The 22,994-nt window shown below is 39.5% G+C and overlaps 1 protein-coding gene across 5 annotated transcripts in view; it reads right to left on the bottom strand.

Annotated features, from left to right (window-relative positions):
* The window catches only part of SDK1 (sidekick cell adhesion molecule 1), a 455,695-nt gene that overhangs the window by 345,940 nt on the left and 86,761 nt on the right, over positions 1-22,994 (bottom strand). For 4 of the 5 annotated variants that reach the window (XM_042438052.1, XM_042438056.1, XM_042438054.1 and 1 more), the window contains exons 3-4: positions 21,585-21,691; positions 16,389-16,536 (exon numbers count right to left, since the gene is read on the bottom strand). In XM_042438052.1, the coding sequence (XP_042293986.1) occupies positions 16,389-16,536; positions 21,585-21,691 (255 nt within the window). Of the gene's footprint in view, positions 1-16,388; positions 16,537-20,255; positions 20,389-21,584; positions 21,692-22,994 lie in introns of those variants that run through there. The other variant, XM_042438057.1, reaches the window with a different exon arrangement.

Genomic DNA, 22,994 nt, shown 5'->3' with positions numbered 1-22,994 from the left:
ATGAGATACTGAAGGCACCAATTTCAAACAGTTCCAGTGAGAAAGAAAAACGGGAGGTGTCTCAAGAAACCAGGATGGATGCTAAGGAACTTTCAACGGAGCTAAGTTTGAAACGGAAGATGTATAAGAAATGGAAAAAGGGGGGGGAAATCACAAAAGGAATTCAAAGAAATAGCAGGCATGTGTAGGGTAAAGTCAGAAAAGCTAAAGCACAGAATGAACTCAGCTTGCTAGAGGGTTAAGAACATAATAAAAGGGCTTTTTTGGATATGTCCGCAGCAAAAGGAAGAAGAAGGAACGGTAGGGCCACTGCGTGGAGAAGATGGCAAAACTGCTAACAGAAGACAGAGAAAAGGCAGAATTACTCAACACCTTCTTTGCCTCAGTCTTCTCAGAAAGGCAAAGGGTGCTCAACCTGAGGATAATGGAGCAGAGGACAGAATAGAGGTTTCAGCTCAGAATAAGTAAAGAGGATAGTAGAGGACACCCTTAATCTAAATGAATTTAGTCTCCGGGACCAGATGAACTCATCCAAGGGTATTAAAAGAACTGGCGCAATGTATATCGGAGCCCATGGCAATAATCTTTGAAAACTCCTGGAAAACAGGAGAGATCCCACGCAGACTGGCGGAGGGCAAACGTTGTCCCCATCTTCAAAAAGGGAAGAAGAGGATCCCAACATTATCGTCCAGTTAGTCTGACATCAATCAGGAAAGATTCTGGAGCAGATCATTAAACAGAGAGTCTGTGAACATCTAGAAGGCAATGCCATCATCACAAAAGTCAAACTGGGTTTCAGAGAAAACAAGTCCTGCCAGACAAACCTAATCTCTTTCTTTGATAAAATTACCAGCTTGGTAGATGAAGGGATGCTGTGGATATAGTAGATCTTGATTTCAGTAAGGCCTTTGACAAGGTTTCCCATGACATTCTTGCAACAAGCTTGTAAAATTGGGCTAGACAAAGGAACTGTTAATGGATCTGTAATTGGTTGACCGGCCGAAACCCAAAGGGTGCTCAACAATGGCTCCTTTTCATCCTGGAGAAAAGTGACCCGTGTGGGTCCCACGGGCTCTGTCTGGGCCCACTTTATTCAACCTCTTTATCAATGACTGGATGACAGAATTGGAAGCATACTTATCAATTGCAGATGATACCAAATTAGGGGGAATAGCTAATACCCAGAGGACAGGATCAGATTCAAAATGACCTGAATAGACTAGAAAGCTGGGCCAAAGCTAACAAAATGAAATTCAACACAGAGAAATGTAAGGTATTGCACTTAGGGCGGAAAATAAAAGCACAGATATAGGATGGGGTGACACCTGGCTGAATGAAACTACGTGTGAAAGGGATCTAGGGTCCAAGTAGACCACAAGTTGAACATGAGTGAACGTGTGATGCGGCAGCTAAAAAGGCCAATGCTATTTTAGGCTGCATCAATAGAAGTATAGTGTCTAGATCAAGAGAAGTAATAGTGCCACTGTATTCTGCTCTGGTCAGGCCCCACCTAGTATTGTGTCCAGTTCGGGCGCCACAATTCAGAAAATTGAGAAACTGGAGCGTGTCCAAAGGAGGGCGACAAAAATGGTGAAAGGTCTGGAAACCATGCCCTATGAGGAACGACTTAGGGAGCTGGGGATGTTTAGCCTGGAGAAAAGAAGGTTAAGAGGTGATATGATCGCCCTGTTTAAATATTTGAAGGGATGTCATATTGAAGAGGGAGCAAGCTTGTTTTCTGCTGCTCCAGAGAACAGGACCCGGAACAATGGATGCAAGCTACAGGAAAAGAGATTCCACCTGAACATTAGGAGGAACTTCCTGACAGTTAGGGCTGTTCGACAATGGAATGCACTCCTTCCTCGGAGGGTGATAGAGTCTCCTTCCTTGGAGGTCTTTAAACAGAGGCTGGATGGCCATCTGTCAGGGATGCTTTGATTTGGATTTCCTGCATGGCAGAATGGGGTTGGACTGGATGGCCCTAGTGGTCTCTTCCAACTCTATGATTCTATCCCCCATGGATAACAAAATCTATGGATGCTCAAGTCCCATTAAATACAATGGCATAGCAAAATGGTGTCCCTTATATAAAATGGCAAAATCAAAGTTTGCAATTTGAAATTTATACTTTCTTTGCTGTGGATGCTTGAATCCATGGATAGAAAATCCATGGATAAGGAGGACTGACTGTATAGGTAATCTAGAGGTTGTTTTTTGTGGGGGTTTTCAGGCTATGTGGCTGTGTTCTAGAAAATTTTCTTCCTGTCCCCATTTGCATTTGCTGAGTCCTGATTTTGCTATTCCTCAGGACTGGTAGCCAAAATTTGTTCACTTTAAGGGTTTCTTCTTTCCGGTAGGAACACGAGAGACACTGCAAACTGAGCCAGCCCAAAAAATCAGCAGTGCAGAACATGCCACAAACCATCCTGGGCATAAAATACTGTTTGAAACACCGAAGTTCTGGACCATGCCAACCACTACCATGTCAGGATGCACAGGGAAGCCATTGAAATCCACAAACACCTGGATAATTTCAACTTGTGGGAAGGATTTCATGCACTTAGCCAGACATTGTCCCATCCTGGAAGTGCAACAGACCGTGACTGAGCAAGCGAATTTCATATGACATTGTCATTGTCCCATCATTAAAGTGGAATTGTCCTGGCATTTTGTATTAATGGGAGTTTGCATTAATACAATTCCAGTTCAACGACAGGATAATGACAGGATCAGAGATACGTTATGAAGGGTTTTCGTGTCATCACAATCATGGAAGGGTGGGAGAGCAAACCTTGCCCTGTACCGTCTCCATCTGATAACCTTCAACATATGGTGTGTGTTATCAGCTACTTAGAGCTGAAGAATGCTTCCAAAAGACCCCCCCCCCAATGAAATCATAAGAAACACGTTCATGTGACAGTGCTGTTTGTGTGTATTTGCATTTATACCAGTGGTTCCCAACCTTCCTAATGCCACGACCCTTTAATACAGGTCCTCATATTGTGGTGATCTAAACCCATGAATTTATTTTCGTTGCTTCATAACTGTAATTAAATAGGTGTTTTCCAATGGTCTTAGGCGACCCCCATGAAAGGGTCATTCGACTCCCAAAGGGGTCCCGACCCACAGGTTGGGAACCACTGATTTATACAGTCCTCATGTGGAGGCGATAGTTCACACGCAAAGATCTTTCAGGTAAGATAATAATATTAATATTTAGTACATCCTAGCTAAATGAACTGGCAGCCCAGTATGCTACACTGGATGTGTGGAAGCTGTCATGAATTTCAACCAGCTGAAAGATAGACATGTATGCCCTTTCCCTCCTCACTCTCTAATCCAGTTCTGTACCCAATTATAACAGGGCCAACCTTCCAACATCAACAGGACTGATGCATATTTAACTCTGTGTAGCACTGCTGCCCAACTGCAAACTGAATTCATAACGGATTTCTTCCTGAGCCCCTATTACAACTTCATGGCTCTTAGATACAAAGCAGGTATATGCCAAGGGTAAAGGTCTGGAGGAATATCAATTTGAAGAGTACGACTGTAACTTGCCTCTCTCTTTGGTCAATGATTAAAGAAACAACTGCAGGCTCTGCCTCAAACCTTGGCCTGAAGTCATAAAGAGAAGGATACCGCCAACTGATAGATGAAATGGAATATTTTTGTAGTTGTCTGAAATGAGTTGCAAGTGAGGAGTCGGGGTGCTTCACTGCTGAGAACCAGGTGTTGACACCGCATCCTTCATTCCCTTCATTTCTTTGGCAACAGATTTGCCTCTGCATACAATATAACTCAATCTCCCTCCCAGTACAACAATCTGCTCGACCAGCAGCACATGCAGAGCGCAAACACATGCATGCTCTGATAACGCTTCCAAAGTATTGTGGGAGGGGAGATACAATACAATATTCTTGGAGTTTCCAACAGTTTTTACAAGGATTTCTTGTTAGAAGGTGCCATTACATGTGGCAGATCCTTTGAGGCATATTTTATGGCTAAATTTGAAATTTCAAGTAGTATATAATTGCTTTTGACTTGGTTTTGTCATTGAAAAGCCATATTGTTCCACATCATACAATGCATACAGTGATGCGCAAGAATCAGAATTGTTTAGTAACCATGTTTTAAGAGTAAACCTGAGAAAATGTTCCATGTTTGCAGTCATGCATTATTAAATATATGTATCTGTACTTATCAACCTGGCATCCTCGCGTCTGACCATAACATCAAGGTGTGTGTATAGTTGTCCAGAGAGAAACTTGGAGAGATCATCTGCTTTACAATTTTTAATTAATATAGTTCCCAAATTAATCTGTCATGGGATTCAGACCTGGTCCAGTTCCAATATCGGTGCACACGAAAAAAGGCATTTGTAGCTGGCCACATGCCAGAATGGAAATTTATAAGCTTCCCAATAAACTCTGCTTTTGGTTGCTCACTCCCATCTTTGTTTCCATGGAAACAGATGATGGATTGCCCAAAAATGTGACCTGAAGTTTTAAAATAATCAGTGTTTTGAACCAGTGATTATTATTAAGAGCATCTCGCATTCTGTATCTAATGCAGGAGCATTCCTAAAGGAGGCTAAGGACAAGAATAAATGGTGGTTGGCAGCAAGCAGCTTGGATTTTAGAACTTTGGCAAACATCATTTAGATTAAACAAGAAACACTGCTGGATTCCCTAAAATCAAATAGAGACTGTAGCAGGTAGAAAGGCTCTTCCATTCTCATTTATGGAACTGGAGATGAGAGAGGTAAGAATACAGTATGTACTTTTCTCATATACATCTTTCATTAGGCTTTCCCCCAATAGTTCACATTAGAAATAGACTTTCTTCTTCACATCAACCAACTATTCATCATCTGAAATTTGTCACTGAATAATACAGGTATAATGTCAATATTATTGGTACTCTTGGTCAATATAATTGGTATTGTTAATTTCTAGTATGTTTTCAATGGCTTGCAATTCTTGAATTATCAGTGATTTATTGAAGTGGATGTTTCTCTGTCATGGCTCTTGTATTTAAATTTTCTATTATGTGAACTGCAAACTCTATTTGTAGAAAACATGGTACATAAATGAACTATAACTATGGCAAATCCTGGCGACAAACATCCTGAGGCAGTTCCATGACCAGTGACTTAACAGCAACAAATTTCAAAGAAGTGTCTGTGTTAATTTATTGTAACAGTAAACAACTGCTTTTGTGGCACTTGTGTTTTTCAAACACTAATGGAAGTGTCATGTGGCCTGCGTTTGTGGGCCAGAGTGCACTTCATCAGATGCATAACACCATTACCTGCTCCGAGGAGAAAGGATATTTCACTAAGTGAAGCCGTAAGGTCCAGCACTACAAGAAATGCAGAGCACAGCAACCCAGAGAGGAATCCAGGTGAATAAATACAAGATTCAAACTCCATAGTTGTGACTCGCTTGCTATCGGCTGACATTGCTGCGCATGGTACAGATCTCTTAAGCCTGATCTCCTTGCAGCTTTCATTTTTCCTCTACTGAGTTCTTCCTAATACTGACCCATACTGGATTATGAGCTTCCTCACCTTACTTGGAAACTAATATTTATTTTCTCCCACATTTTTGCTTACATGTTTTATTTGCATACACAGTTATGTATTTTTGGACATATTTTTCTACTGATTAACACTGAGGGTCATTTTTTATTCAGGATATGCACATTTATATGTTGGTATTTTAAATCAAGACTATGATTCTATGATTTTATTATTGTACTTCGGACATCTCATGAGAAGATATGACTCAGTAGAAAAGGGCAATGATGCTTGGCAAGGTAGAAAAATCCAGGCAAAGAGGAAGATTACAGGTGGATAGACTCAAGCCACAGCCCTGAATCTGCAAGACCTAACCGGTGACTTGGAGAGCTCTCATGCATAGGGTCATCATAAGTCAAAGTCAACTTCACAACAGTTAACAAAGACAATTTTTAAAGTATGTATTGTTTTGTGAGTCATACTGCAAAACATAATATGGGTGGATGTTTCTGACCACAAACAGTATTCAGATCTGCATTCCATTTTGGATTATTGTGTTCAAATGTGAAGGCAACATATTTCTAACCTATTCCTAATCATAGCAAAAGCAGTTACAGTAATAACATACTATTACTATCTCAAAGCACTTTACCAACAACAATACTGTACTGTCATCATAAAATACAACACAAAAATCAGAATAGCCAACAAGAATTATATAAATAAGCCATTAAAGCAGAACAAGTGCCTTCATTTCAGCTTCCAGGATTCACTGAGGCCAAGCGCCACAGTATCACATTTCCTAACAAAGTCCAATTAAATGATCTCAGAAAAGAATTTTCTTTTGGACTGGGGCAGCTTTAAAGTCTGAAACAGCACATCGTGGAAGATTAAAATGCTTCTCAGGTTGGTTTCTGAGTATTACTATTCTCCAAGCCTGCTTTCTATTTATTGTTTTGCTGAGATGTTGACCTGGCTGGCCTATGTAATAAATGTTTAAACTCCACAACAGGCTCTCTGTCTTTTAAGAGGTAATATATGTCATGGAAATTGAACTAGGAAGCTACAAGTTAACAGAAACAAATGACATGTCTAACATGGGCACAGATTTTAGGACTAGGCTGTGTTTTTAGAAGACACTTTCCATTTTTAAGTGAACACCTGTTACCAGAGGTTCTATCTGAGTAAGGAGCCATGCTTCTAAGATACTTCAAAGTGGCCCATGAAGTTTCAGGTGGACCATTTCAATCTGTTAGGTGAAAGGTAGAAACAAAACTGCTCACAGTAAAGGATCATAAAGAAGCCATGGGCAAGATGCCCGTTCCTTCCTTTCTCTCCACCATTAACTAACACAAAGCTTCACAACTCTTGCCATGGACCACGTTCTTCCAATGTACGTTGCGTTTTGCTCAGCACAGCCAACCTGATGCTAATGACCTCCAAAAGCCAACTCACATCCCAAACATGGAGAGGTTTCTTCTTGTTTTGTTTACTGAGTCATGAATAAAGCTTTCAGACATAGAAAAGAAAACTTATAAAACAGGCTTTTCAAAACTTTTTTTAAAAATCAACCCATAGCAGTATGTTACAAAACTAGCCAACAAACCCAGTGGTTTCTGTTCATTGCCAACAGGGCAATTTTTGAAAACCACATGCAAGTATTGTCAAAGTGTTTTTAAACATGTTATTGCTCTCAATGCTGTTGAGAGCAATGGGGGGAGTTAGAGAATCTGAAAAGCTTTCTTGTGTGCCTTGCAGTAATTTCCGACTCACAGTGATCCTAAGGCAAACCTATCACAGGGCTTTCTTGGCAATATTTGTTGAGATGAGGTTTGACATTGCCTTCCTTTATAACTATTTGGCTATAAAAGTACCTATCAGCTATCTGTGCTATTCAGGCATTTCCTAGATGCTGCCTAACTGCACGCAGCACTTTAGCATGCATTCACCTATCTCACCTAGGCTTGTTTCTATGTAAAGGTTTTGGCTATGGGACCTCAATGCTGGCAAGAGAGAAAGGGTATAGATTCACAAGACAGACCTGGATGGGTCTTAATAAACAGCAAGAGAGTTTGGGGAGAGCATGCATATAGGCTTTAACCAAGTCAAATCTTACCCATGGGAAATAACTTAATTGTGTAGGATTACAAATCTATCCATATAAGTCAAGAGAATGATCTATATAGATCCATCAGTTTTAATGTTTGTATAGATAAGTACTGACATTCTGAAACTAAAGCTCACAGATTTAGAAGGGTTTCGTCTCCTTTTTTAAAAAAACAGAGGCAGTATTAGTCAATAAATGCACCACTGACTTGGCAATCTCTGAATTTATTGTTCATTAAAAATACATGCTAATTATCACAATTTTAATTAAAGTATTATCTGGTGTATGTGAAATGCAATTATGTGCAACTAGCATAAGCTGTAAGGCAAGCTAATATTTGCAGAGAAGTGAAACACTGGTATTGGTTCAGTTCATGTACAATAAAGTGGTGTTTGTTTCCAAGTGAAAAATCAGAACACGGAACATTAAGCAGAGCATTGCTATCAAAGCAAAAACTGCAAACCCAGTTCTTCGCCAAACAAGTAATCTTCAGAATTTTAATTCATTTAGGGTTTTTCTCCCTAAATGCTTAGCATTAGTTCCATTACACCTAGCCTTCCAAGAGCTTTTCACATATACAGTATTTATTCGTTTCCATTATTATAAAAAACTGAGACATGGTAAAAAAAATCAATCCCTCACTATAAAACTCTTTAAACGTTTTAATAGTTGCACAGATAGATTGGAGTGAGATGACAAAATAAGAGAAGATGAGTTACAACAGGGCTACTCAAAGTGGTGGTCCCTGGACTGGCGCCAGTCCCTGAGCCATTGGCTGCCTATCCCTGCCAAGTATTCAGGAAAGAAAGAAATAGCGGTGCCCAATGGGCATAAATTGTGCCAGTCCTTGGCATCTTGAGGAAAGGGACTGCCATTCCCGCAGATCAGATAAGCCAGAGAAGCACTGGATTAAAATATTCAGAATGTATACAGAACTCCAAAATTTAATGTAGTTCCTATTAGGTCAAAAATCCTTGCAGCTTTGTAAGATATGGCCATCCTCTGCTTATTCAACAGGTTAGGGCCCAGAAGGGTGTTATACGATGATGATGATGATGATGATGATCATCATCATCATCATCATCATCATCATCATCATCATCATCATCATCCAGTGTTCATAGTTGCAGTTATTATTTCAGAATGATTTCCTTTTTTAACATTTTGATGGCAATTCTGTTATTTATACTGAATTTTATTGGGACGATGGGTATATCCATATACTGCACAATCATAGCAGTGTTGTAATTCAGGGAAATGCACACTAGAAACATTCTGCTCTCTATCTCCTCCCTATACGACAAATCCCAGGATCTCTTAAAATGGAGCCATGGCAGTTAAAGTGGCTTAAAAGTACTGTAACGGTGCAATGTAAATACACTCTGTGAAACGATGTAAAGAAAGTAGTCCGTAACTGCCTAAGTTGGCTCTTTTCGAAACAGAGATACAATACAACCCATGAAATTGAACTATGTGTTGGCACCCCTGGAGCACTTAACACATGGGAAATCATTCCCAACAGAGAAAAAATGCTATTCAAGAAGATTCTGTTTTGTCACCAGAATGTTTTCTTTATTCCAGGGGACACCATTTATAAACATTATGTGAAATAATAATTAACATGGTACTAGATTGCGCCACCTGTTACACGCTAACCACCTGTGAGTGACAACTAATATTATGCTATAAGGAAGCAAAATAAAGCAACAAAATGTTTTGAAATGTACAGCTGTAAGTGGGAAAATTCATGGGCCAATATACAAAGTTGGCAACCAGTAAGAGGGAACAAGCCGTGATAGTTTTGCCTAGTACACTAAAGGAAAGACTTTGATGGGGGGGGGAAACTATTATTAAGTAGATACATGGCAGTTTCTAAAGTATGTTCTTCACTGTTAACAAAGGGATCATTATGGACTGCAAAGGAATCTTGTAGCACCTTTGAGACTAACTGAAAGAAAGAAAATACCATACACACACACACACACACACACACACACACACAGAGATTAAAATCACCTGTGACAAACAGCACACTCATACATGCGCATGGGTTACCTAAACACTGGATTCAGAGTCTGCTATGATTAAGATACACTTAAGAGTTCCAGATATCTCCAGTTCCAACAGCATGAGTCAAAAAGGAAAGCAGAAAAAAACTCAGCAGGAGTACTACATGTTTCTAGCAAGAGAGAAAGGTAAATAATAAATGTGCCGACTAAAAAACATGTCCTCACCAACTACTATTTCTGCCAAAATACTAAAAAAAATACTATCAATGAAATTACTCACTCCATATGCCAAATAAACTGCTACAACTGCGAGCAGGAAGTTTTCCTTCTCTAAAAAGGAGCCAGACATATATATTTTTTGCCCCAAAAGATGAGGATTATAAATTAAATTAAAATGTAGAAATGAAACCAAGTAAAACCAAAAGATATTGAAACAACTCGAAGAGCTTAAAATGATAACGTATAATGAAGAGATCAAAAATTAGCAGCAAATTGGATTACTCCAGTCTTGGCACAGAAAGTGTATGGCATCACATCAGAGTTGAGCAGGGCGGCGTTTGCAACAGCTGGTGTATCAGGAAATCCGCAACAAAATCAGCACGCACCAAGAGGATAAAAGCACCAAAGAAGACTTACTGTACATAGATAAAAGGAGAAAGCAAAGTGCGCATTGTACGTCTCATCAGCAACAGAGACATATCAATACCTTCTGGAGAAAGTATTAAGGAGACTTAATGTGAGCTCCATACTGCAGAGCATTGCCCCAGAAAGCACTAAGGGAGTCTTTAGGAACAGCGTTTCAAGCACAGCACGCATTAGAAGGCCTATTAAGGAGCTCAGATGAGAGATGGGTTCCTAGAGAAATGCCCACCAAAGCCCTTGATGGCATAATTAATTTTTTAAGTACTCCAAAATCTAATGAATGAATCCAAAGCTTGATTTGCGGCCCTCCCATCCCTTGCTTTAGCTCCACGGAGTGGTGTGCCAATGTGGTGAGGAAGGCATTTATTTATGCACAGTTAATGTCACTTATAAAAATACACAACAGGAGAATTCACAGACAGATCTCCAAGGTGCTGAGGCTATTTGGGAAGTAGGGTTTAGCACCTGGTTTGCTCCTTTCAGACCCTGGAGTGGAACTGGTCACAGAGTCACCACACTCCTGACCTGCCACTGATAAGGGCTGTCCATAGTGAGAGGTGCAGTTGGACGGAGAGAAAGGAGGGGTATCACCATGGTTCTCGTGGCCTCTTGCTTCCCCATTGGGATGAGGAAGCGGTGAGAAGAATGGAAGATAAAGGGTGGGAAATGGAGTTAAATATGCCAAGAGGAATGATCTGTGTAACTCCTGAAATGTCCCTCCCAAATATCCCCACATCCTCCTCTTTCCAAGTCTGAAGTAAGCTGGCACATGACCAACCTAGGGCAGGAACAGAGTGCCTCAATGTTGAAAGAATGCATGCCGTTTATGTTTTAACTATTAACACTTAAACTTTTGCATTTTGTGGATTCTTAACCATGTTTTTTTCATTGTTGTAAGCTTCTATGAGTCCCAATCTGGGGGGAAAGTTGGACAATAAATGAATTAGTAGGAGACGCTCACAAGTAAATAGCCACCCCAGTTGTGTTGCACAGAGAGGCGGGATATAAATGATGATGATGATGATGATGATGATGATGATGATGATGAATACCTATACTTCAGTAGCAAAGGATAGAACAATACCTGCCCCTCGATTCCACTTCTTCCTTTCTAAAATGTGCTAAATGCCATTTTCTCCATTGCTTCTAGAGAAGCCTAGCTAAAGAAAACAGAGAGGCATTTGCACAGGCAGAGAAATGGTCCTTGTCAGGAGCCTTTTCAGCTTCATTTGTGTGATGGCTCAGATGATTCGTTACTCATTGAGATATTTGGACTAGGACAGAAAATCTATTTCTTATTGGGTTATGTGTCTTGGGAGGAAATGCAGATTGGGAGAGAAAAAGAGCAAGTCTACAAGAAGAGCATGTTTATTTCTTGAGGTCATTGCATATACAAAAATATGGGAAATATTTACAAAACCTATGCTGTTTCATTTGTGGTGTCCACTATTAATGAGATTAATTAACTGTCTTCAGTATTTGAAATAAATTGTTTTTTCCCTTGTGGAAAACTCCCTTCTAGCAGTTATACATATACACCAGGATATCATTAGTGAGGAGTGAAGAAAGGTGAAATGCCATCTCTCCACTGAATCAAAATGCAGTTTTTTGTCCTAGTCTAAATAACTGACAGTTCTTAACATAATGACCCACAAACTAGAATGAGAAATTGGTCTATTTTCTCTGTTCATCACAAGTTCAGAGTGTCTCTGGCAGGACTAGCAACCATCTTAAGTTGTCAGTAGTAACCATTAGAGAGAATAAAGAACAAATAATGTTATTGGTATGGGGAGGAGGCTACAAAAAAGAACGATGAAAGAATATGACAAGTTCAATAGGCTAAATTCAGACAGTCTCATCTCAAGTAGACCATGAAGAAGACTCACTCTAGACATTCCACCTAAATCTCAGCTTAGACCTATCTACTAAGTCCACTTTCTGGACACTAAAACTACGTGATGGACATCTGCGCACTATTCTGTATCACAAACCCAGTGACTGCTGCACATATTTACTTGCCTCCAGTTTTCACTCTGAATACAGTTCCAAATCTATTGTTTACAGCCAAGCCCTCTGGTACAAGTTCAGACCCACAGGGCATGGACACCAAACTCATGGAGTTACAAGAGACGTTCCTCAAGCTACATTACCCACCACATTAAGTAAATAAACTAATTAACAAGTCAAGACCTGCACCCAGGACCAAATGATTAGGAAACAGTCTGAAGACAAGAAACCCTACTAGTGGTCACATACAGCTCCCACCTGAGATTACTCAGACTACAACCTATGTTTGTCAACAATGCTGCCCTCTCAAAGGCTCTTGGTGGTAGACCTCGACTGGTCTACAGACATCCTCCCAGTCACAGTTACTTACTTATGAGAGGATGCACAACATAGAGAGAGAGTCAGGTATAAGACGTTGCCATAAACGCAAATGCCAACTCTGCCCACACTCAGGAAATGTCATCAAAGGACCTAACCACATAATCCGCAATGTTGGAGGCACTTTCACTTGCTCATCCTCCCATGTGAAATATGCCATCCTCTGTCAACCATGCCCTTCAGCATTTTACATTGGGCAAACAGGCCAGTCTCAATGCCAGAGAGGAAATGGGCATAAATATCATATTAGGAATGAGAATACATAAAGGCCATTGCAGAACCCTTCAATTTCCCATTCAAGACCTCAGTCCTTGAACAACAACAACAACAAATGGCAAAGAGATATTGGAAAGAGAAACAGCTTTTCTCTTAAATGCAGTTTTTAAAATGATGTTCAGGCAGTAAGTGTTAGATATCTGAATCTAGTTTCTACCTTATAAATTCAAAGGTAATAAAAAGTAGAGAAAGAAAGGCTACATTTGTTGGATGTCTGACTATCTCATTGTCAATAATGACACAAGGACTCTTGGGAACAAAGTTGGCATCCTATCTTAGCCAGAAACACTGACATACACAGACAGCAAAAACAACTAAAAATCCTGATTAATATGTAAATTAATGAGCTCTGTCTACTTTAAAACCTCAAGGTTAGTCCCAATGAATTGCCAATAAGGGCAGATTAAATGAGCTTCATATTCGCCACTGGAGAATTTTACATTTTCATAAATTTTGATACATTTCCATTCTAACCTTTAAGTTTCTTTGGTAATGGAAACCTTAGTAACCTCATCCTGATTCCCACTGCCTTGATATTATTCTTTTGATGTGAAAGTATCTCTCCCTATATATTCAACAGCACAAAATTCATTAAAGCAAAGTTCAAGCAAAAATATTCTTTATGCTCAAAGGGGAAGATTTAAGGCAGTTTATACATCCATTCAATGTAAATCAGTCAGAGATATTATCTCTGGGTTCCCGATGACTTTGGGGAGCTTTTTGTTGCCTTAGCAGGTCATCATGTCAAAGCCTTGTCTGATCTCTGGAACAGGGAGAAGGCCAGGATAGCAGACACAGGTTGAGAGAAAGGGAAAGGTAGACAGGGATACACAAAGACGTAACAGGCTGTTGTTTCTATTACATGTACACAGAAGGCAATGACAAACCTCCTCTCAAGAAACCCCATGATAGGTTCACCTTTGGGTCGCCATACGTCAGCAGTGATTTGAAGGCACACAACAACAAATAGATAGAAAGACAAAGGTGTTCAGGGAGATTCCAGGCAGCAAAGAAAAAGAGATCTTTGGATAGTGGAAGTAAAGGAGCTAGAAGTGTGAAGATCATAAGCATAGGAATTGCCCATCTCCAAAATGCTTCAGACCAAATGTGTTTGGATTATTATTATTATTATTATTATTATTATTATTATTATTATTATTTATTGGATTTTGTAGTACCTGTATTTGCATATATGTACATAATGACATATTTTGGAGACTGAACCCTAGTCCAAACTTAAAATTCATTTATGTTTCATGTATACTTTATACACATACCCTGAGGGTAATTTTAAACAATGTTTTAAATAATTCTGGGCATGAAGCAATCTTTGCATAGACTGAACCTTCAAAAAGCAAAGGTGACCCTATCTCAGCCACCCGTTAAAAAGTGTTGGGTTTTGGAGTATTTTGGATTTCAGCATTCCTGATCAGAGAGACTCAGCCTGTATTGGGATATAAGAATGGGCAAATAAGAAGAAACGATTCCCTAATAGAAGGCTGTGAAGGCAAGAACACTAGAACTGGGAGTGCAAAGGAATTTAAATGTGTGTGCCATATGATTAGAGCAACAGAAGGGGAAAGCTATGGATATACCCAACTGAGACAACAGAAAACCAGGGATGAGAGGATTGCAGTGGTCTCAGTGACAGATGACCAGGGCATGGAACAATACGATTGTAAAAACTCTGGAGCAAAAAGAAAAGGTCATATTTTTGCTGCAAAAGGAGAAACAACATGACTTGGCAAGAACAGCTGGTAAATGCATCAGACTCATAACATATTTGCATTTCAGATGTCCATAAAGCAGGCTTTCTCTTTTGAAATGAACTCACAGATCACATTTGTATGCAAATGCACTGATCTACCAGGAAGGTCCTGAGATACATTTTAATAAAAACACACAAGCAATAAAGATGCAATCAGATAGTGATCAGAGAATGCGAGGGTGTGCAAGGTTGCCACCCTATGCACCTTTATTTGGGAATAAAACCTACTGAACTCAAAGTTATTTCAAGGAGATATATTGTTCTGTACAATAAGTCACCTTCCACTCCATCATTACTGTAATTTTAAAGAGCTCCAGGAATCAGTGCAGTGGATTTACCCAGTAACTCATAAAATTTAAGATGGTGACTCACTCATCGCTAATAGTGTCTGATGGTATATGAACACCTTCTTCTTTTTGGCAAAGCCACCAATGCTTTATTGATGACAAGTCTTTGTACTAAAACTTGGAATAAACTCTCCATTCCTTATCAACGTCCCATTTGGCATGTTTACATCAGGATGCAACAAATATACCTGAAAGCAAACTGTTTCCTAATGTTGCTGGAACTCGCCATTTCATTGCTGTCGTTTGGACCTTAAGCAGGAATGTAAATAGTGTTTGGATGCGTTGGAGAGAATGCAATGTATACACATGGGAGCACAAAGGAAAAGGAGAGAGGAACTGGCTCCCGAATCTCTTCAAATGATACTACAGGATCCTTGATTATCCTATATTAATCTGAAGTAAATTTGGGAAATGCTGAAAATAAAAAGAGCTACTCTGGATCAGACTAAACACCTATCTAGTCTAGTATTCTATTCCTTCAATGGCCAACAAGCATCAATACGAAACCCACAAGCAGAACATGAATGCAATAGTACCTTACCAGTATTATTCCCTAGCAATTAGTAGTCAGGCGCATATTCCCTGCTGCTAAAGGTCAAGAATATTTTCCACTAGTGTTAGGAATTTGTCACTCTCAGCAACCTTTCTTGTGTGTGTCATGTCATATGGATGACTCCATCTGACAGTTCTTCTGTGCATGGAAACACAGTCACACAATTCCCTAATGACCCACTATTTTCTTGAATTACACAAATAGATTATGGAGGAAGGGCAACATCGTTTTTAAAATATCGTAATTAAGAGAAACAAGAAAGCTCAAGAAAAAACTCCTTAAAACTCAAGAAAAATAAATCAGTTTGGAATGTCAGATATTCAATAAAATATGAACTTGGATAGTTTAAGAGAACACTTAAGTGATCCATTTCTTCATGAATGGGTGAAATGCAGAGTAACAGGATACAAAGGAAAGCAAACATTATGTACCACTTCATTGTCAAAGAAGATAGCACCAACCCTTCTCCTCTTATAAGTTAATATCAGAAGTCAACAAGTTAGTGCATTCAGTTAAATCCAAGTGCATTCAGTTTCATTTCAAAAAGCATTCCGGTGGATACAGAAATCAGGCTTATGCCACAAGAGCAGATCAAAACATGATCTTCATGCAAATTGTTCTGCTGAAAATTTTAGAAGCAGTCTTAAAACGGTCACTAGCTCAAAAAGGGAGTGCATTAGCTTCTTTACTATCTTTAAGCCTTAATTAGGTTCTTCAAATGTAAGCTGTGCTATCAAGAGCAATTTGTCATACTATAAGCAATAGTTAATTTTCACTTACATCCTGCTGCTTGGGATAATCTTGTGCCCATCTCGAAACCAAGTCACTTGCGGTCTGGGATAGCTTGGGATGGGAGGGAAGTTTAGAACTGTGGCTTTCCCTTCGGACACCGTCTTCCTCCGCTCCATGTCCTGGAAACTTCCCATGTCTGCAAAAGAAAAGTTACATTAGGAATCCAAGAAGTTTCCTCTCCCATGCCACTTTTTTCAGGGGTCATAGAGAATAATAATGGCGCTTTATAGCAGTCGTTGGCATTGCCATCATTAAGCTGTAAGACAGAACAGACCTTGTGGTAGTGCTGATGAGTGCAGGTTTCTGGGGGTGTAGTGAGGCATGAGGCAAAGCCCAGTGACTCTAGGACAGCCAAGAAACCTCTCCGTCAGCACTATTGCGTGTCTGCATTTTCCTTGGGTACACAATTGACTTCTCCCCCAGCTGAAAATTGACACAGTTAATGACAGATGAAGTTCTGAACTGTTATTCTGTCATATCGAAAAACAATCCCAAGGGACAGACTAGCAAGATACTTTTATACTGTGGCAGAGAAACTGCTCCTTTGTTCAGGCTTTGGGCAAATAAGAGGCACACCAATCATTTTTTTCTCTACATGTTTTAATTCTCTCTTACTTTTCCATTGTGGAAATCTTCAATGCATCTTAAATCAAAATAAAAATCCAAATCTAATACAAAATGAAACAATATGAAAGCAAACTAGGATCTGCTAATAAAGTCACAGATAGAAGCAGAAAAATAAATCTGACACAGATCAAGGATGTAAATTAAATAATAGAGTGGGATTAATAATAGGATTAATATGGTGGACAGCCAATGGGTTAGGTAAACCGCCCTATGGAGTGAATAACCAAAGATGAGATGCTACCAGAGTTTTGTTCCCCAATAGACATCCACCTGAATGGATGGGAATCCAGAAAAGGGACTCAGGGAAGGGACTCATGCCTTAAAGGAAGACAGGAACCAACTAGTTAGCCAGTCAAGTTGGCTGGAAAATCAAGTCAGTATTTTGAATTGGGCTTAAATCATTAGCATGATTTTTCAGTGATATAAAATAATTAACACCATATGGTTCACAAAAGTACACACTCTTTGTTTACAACTGTAATCAGATTATCTACTTTAAAAAAAAGAGATGTATTGAACCATACAAATCTTTCTAATGAACCTTGTTGCTACATTATCAGTTCAGCTTTCAGAATTTAGACACTCTCTAATCAAGACCAGCATGTGCACCTTTTGCCCTATACAACTAATAATTTTATGAACATCAGGTTTTTCTTTCAACATAAGAGTTGTCTAAAAATTAAAGTCTGTATTTTCAGGATGCTATTATTGTGACTGGATTTATTAATTTCAGCTTGAGAAGTCGCAAGCCCACTCATATATCAAGCTCACAGGTTCAAACAATTGTGTAACTCATGATGATCCTGGTGGGTGAGTATGAGGATATGTGTTGATCAGACCTCTTGTGAATTTCTTCCTTTGAGTTATACCAACTAAGAAAGAGCACCATTGTCAGCAGAGTGGGTAGCTAATACTACTAACATGGTTGAAGAATGGAATAGGAAAGCCCTTTCCCTAAAAGATGTAGCAGTAAAAGGAAAATATAAGAGATTGCACTGGACATAAAGATTGAATGCACAAATTGGACTGACATTTTCCACTCAGTACTTTAAGATTTAGATGTACAGGCTTACATGCTGCTTATAGATCACTTAATATTTCCAGTCACATCTTCAGTGTGGGAGAACCCTGCAGACATCTAGTCTTAGTGAGCTCCACTGGTCGATTCGTCATTCGTGGTTATGATTATTGATGGTTATTTTTCCTGCAAAAGATATCATGTAGCTAACCATAAGAGGAGAGATGTTTACACAGTGGAGTATCTGCAAGGGTACTTGGCAGTCATCAATGGTTGTAACAAAAACCCCAGTGAACCAATTTCAAAGGATACTTGTTCACAGTCTGCCACAAGAAATTAGTGCCCAAAAAAGCAATGAGTCATTACTAACAACATCTAAGTGAGCTTTTCTGGGGATCTACATGTTTCAAGGCTCTGTTCTCTGGAAGAATTCCCAACTGCCTGCACAGAATCAATGTCAGTAATTGGGATTTGATCACTTGTGTGACTGTCTGATGAGATTTCTTCATGCTGAAACATGAATCTCTTCTGAATCTCTTCTTCAGAGTTCTCATCTAGGTCCAGATCCTGGTCCTTTACTTTGGGGATGTCAGGGGACATCCACACTTTGACTTTTGTAGAGTTCCTCTCATTCTATGCCATGAATTCATATGATGCCACTCCATTTGTTTCACAGGTTGTACTGTAATCAATGCTTCCTGGGAGGAGCAACTGAAAGATTTCCATTACTGCTTCATCGTTTTAATTCTTCTTTCACCCTGGGCACAGTTCTCCAACTGTCCTCATTCAGTATCTCTGCAACTTTCCTTAATAGGGTCAAGTTGAAGAGGTAGTTTCAACCACAGATTGGCATGTAGTGTTTTTTGGTCCTAATACATTACATTGTATGGGGCATGAAAGTACCCCAAAAACAAAATGCAATCGATTTGTTGGGTCAGTTTTTACCCTGACTGGTAGCTGAAACTGAGGAATAGTGTTTCAAGTTCGTGAAATTCAGGAGCAGTACTTAAAATGTACATTTGTATATATTGCTTGCAGTTATTTTGTAGTAAAGTTTTGAGCAAATTAGAAATACACACTCTCCGGAAGACAGCATTATAAAATGCATGCCTTGTAGGTCTATTTCTATGTTCATTTCCCAACAAAATATGACTCTGAAGTACAGAAATACATTATTTGCCAAAATGATGGTTAAATACATTCAGAGGAAAGAACACACTTTCACACAATTGTGCATGTAACTGAACTACTTCCTTCTTTCTACTCTTTGGAGGGAGAGCTAAAAGTGTTTATACACAGCACAGCATTGTGTTCTCCCAAACACAAAAGGCGCTTTTAATGACCATCCATCAAGGACCCTTTAGTGCCACAGTCAGAACATTTCTTCTATGTGCTTCTCTTCCTTTTCTTTATAGATTAATTTTTATATAAAATAAAATGATTAAATACCCAGAAAAATCAATTCTGTGGTGCTGAAATACTGCTCTCGGAGAGGCAGATGAAAGCGAACTGAGATAAATAGGAATGGTTGTGACATGTACAGTTGGAGGAGGTGGGCCTGCCACCGAGAGAGGCTTGCACAGTCCGGGGATGTTATGAATATTTTGCTTGGGCACAGAAAGATCCATGCGCTTAGTCACAGAGACCAAAGAGGAATACTTTGTGCTACCTAAAATAATAATTTTATTTATATCATTTTGTTCAGGGATGGGCAATGCAATTTTATGTCTCACTCCTGATTTCTTAAAAGCAGCTAAGAGATCTCCTTCTGTATGTTTACACTATCCCTGTCCAATGTTGATGAAATAATTTAAAAACAGAACTGTTTTATCATTCCATCATCTTTTAAAAAGCAGTGCCTGTTGCATGATATAATAATAATAATAATAATAACAGCTAGCTGAAAAAGTTAATGGCTGCTTGGCCAATTTGTGCTGCATTCGACGCCATTATTCTTGATGCTAATATTAAGCTGGAGGAAAAATAAATCCAGCACATTTTCTCTCATGATACCTCTCTTCTCCATTTAATCACTTCCTTGTAAATGGTCATGTCTAATAAAGAATTCCATTCACCCACTTCATCTTCCTGCCATTTATCAAATGACAGCCACTGTTGCTGACCTTCCAGTTAAGTGCCCCAAGGAACAATAATCAAAGTCTCAGACAGAGACGTGGAGTGTATAAACAAATGATGAAACTTCATCTTACCTGAAAGATTTCTACTTGTCTTCTCGACAACAAAATGATCACGCTGAATAGCAGAGCATCCCACCAAAAGCATGGTAGAAAACTTAGGCAAAGCAAAGAAATCTCAGCTCTATGGAAAGAGTTCTCCGGCCAAAACCCCTGAACCAGAACCAGGCTGGATCCTGGGAGACTGGATGCAGATCTGGTGGATCCAGCCCAATCCCAGAGTAAAAGAGGGCTTAACGTGGGACAAATTGGCTTGCTGCTTCCTGCAGACGACTCTACCTAATTCTTCCATATCATCTGCCTGTGAGAAAATTCGTATTATAAAGTATCTTGAACCTCCGTCATATGTGGGCGGGGGGCAATGAATAAAGAGGTATATATGTTTTTCTAAATATTATCCCTTTGACACTAATATCATTTGCTAGGAATCTTAAAGGAAGTTTGACAACCAAATTAACAACTTAAATACACATGCTGACATTTGTGTGCGTGCGTGTTTGTGTTCGTCTTTCAAGGACCAGATGGAACCTATTTCCTAGGAATTTGAGGGAAATTATGTCCACGAAGAACAAAGTGATTATAAGAACAGATGTATTTTACAATTCGAGTCACATATCTTGGCGTCTGTTAATTGAGAAATATCAACACATAAACCCAAGCGAAAGTCAAGTATTGAATCAGAGGTCAAAACTTGACAGTGTTTGCAATCGGAGGGTTGGCTCATTTGGTCTTAGAGATTAGCTTGTGTCGTATGTGGCTGTCAATCCATTCATTTTTAGGTGTGCACATGCTGAAATTAAACCTGACCTATCTTTTTAGGTGTTTTGTATGTACATGTTTAGCAGTTTCCCAGCTTCTTCACATTAAAAGTAATAACCATTATATGTATACAGTATCTGGAAACGGAAAGGGGAAAAAATGACTAGATCAAATTCTTCCTTCTATATTAAGGATGCTCTATATCCACTAGCAGGGCTGGAGTATCTCTGTGTTTGGATTCCAAGTCCCATTTGCACCAGCCACGATGGTCAATGATCGGGGATGCTAATCCAACAACAACTGGGAGACACAATTTCCCCAAACTGTACCCTTTAAGAGATTTTGGACCTCAGCCATGTTGACCAATAATTTGGGATTTGGGGCACTGAAGTGTAAAATCCCTTAAAGAGCACAGTTTGGGGACCACTGGTCTGGACTATAGGATATGGAACAGGTACATCTTTCTTCTTTTAGGAGACAATAGAAATGCCTGTGCTAACTGACAGAATTATGGCTATAATAGTATAACTTGCACCAAGTAAGTGGGATTATTAAGAAATTTTGGAAGTAGTGCTTTACACATACATGCCACTTGAACTTCTGATTTCCTTTGCAAGAGCGCTCCCATTCTGTTCCTTGCAACACACTGATAAAAACCAGCATCAGATCTTTGCAAGGATGGAACGACATACCTGTAAGACATGAAGAGACAAAATAGTTATAACATACATTTAATTTTAGTAGGTATTCTCAAAGATCATCTATATTTGTTCAGTACACATTCTCTTGTTGTCTAATGAAGAATAAATTTCATCTCATCAAACCAATGTCAGTTTTCACATTGCTTTCTATCCCACTGAGGCTCCATCCTCGTTTTCCTTCTGTCTTTTGCCTAGAATTGTTACATAGACATTTGAACATTTTCTGACATTCAATATTCCACATTCTCCTGGGCCTTTGGGCCTCTGCAACAACCAAACAACAACAATAACAGTACAGGGGGCAGTATCTGTCAGAGCACTTGATGACTATTTATGTATTTAAATCAGTGTTTGCTATGTGGATTCAAGTCAACTTTGCTTGTTCAGAGGTGGTTTTGCCTTTGCCTTCACCTGAAGAAGTGTGACTTGCCTAAGGATTTCCATGGCTGAGTAGGGATTCAAACTTGAGTGATAGCCTAACACTCAAACAACTCAACCACGCTGGTTATCTAAAACTGTACACACCCACAGATGTTGAAGAAATGGCTAAGTCCAGAAGACTTCCATAAAAGTCCAGATTTAAACTTAGTGCTGGAGCGAAGCCAGCTTTGACATCAGTCAGATGGGGAGGGTGGCTTTCCACAAAGGAGGCTTCTTAATTCAGTCCCCACACAATGCATTGCACTCAGTGCTGGAACAAAGTAGAAGGCCTCTTCAGAAAACCTTTATCCTCTTGAAGACATAGAGAGAGAGATGGGCTCCTTCGAATATATTATAGTCACAAGCTATTTAGGGCTTTTAATGTCGTTATCAGCACTTTGAATTCAGACCAGATATGTTCTGGCAGCCAATGCAATTCATCTGAAACTACAGTTGTGTGGTTTCTATACAGTGTTCAGTTCATCAGTCTAGCTGCTCCATTTCATACATGTGCAGCTTTCAAGCCATCTCTAAGGGCAGCCCCACATAGGCACACTGCAAAGCCCTTCAAGGCAGATGCTTTCTCAAATTCCTGCAGTCAGAAGCCTCCAATCCTCAAAGTTTCTTTCCTATTGGGATACAATTTCTGTTTATTGGACCTCATCCACTGCAGAACTGTATTCAAGCACTGGTCATAGAATCACAGAACCACAGAGTTGGAAGAGACCCCAAGGACCATCCAGTCCAGCCCCATTCTGCCATGCAGGAACTCTCAATCAAAGCATCCCTGATAGATGGCCATCCAGCCTCTGCTTAAAGACCTCTAAGGTGGGCAGGTTTTAAAATGAATTAAATATCTGAACAGTGGCATCCC

Source organism: Sceloporus undulatus, chromosome 8 (assembly GCF_019175285.1).
Source record: "Sceloporus undulatus isolate JIND9_A2432 ecotype Alabama chromosome 8, SceUnd_v1.1, whole genome shotgun sequence".
NCBI classification, from domain to species: domain Eukaryota; kingdom Metazoa; phylum Chordata; class Lepidosauria; order Squamata; family Phrynosomatidae; genus Sceloporus; species Sceloporus undulatus.
The sequence above is the reverse complement of the archived record's forward strand: the minus strand, read 5'-3'. Positions and strand labels throughout refer to the sequence as shown.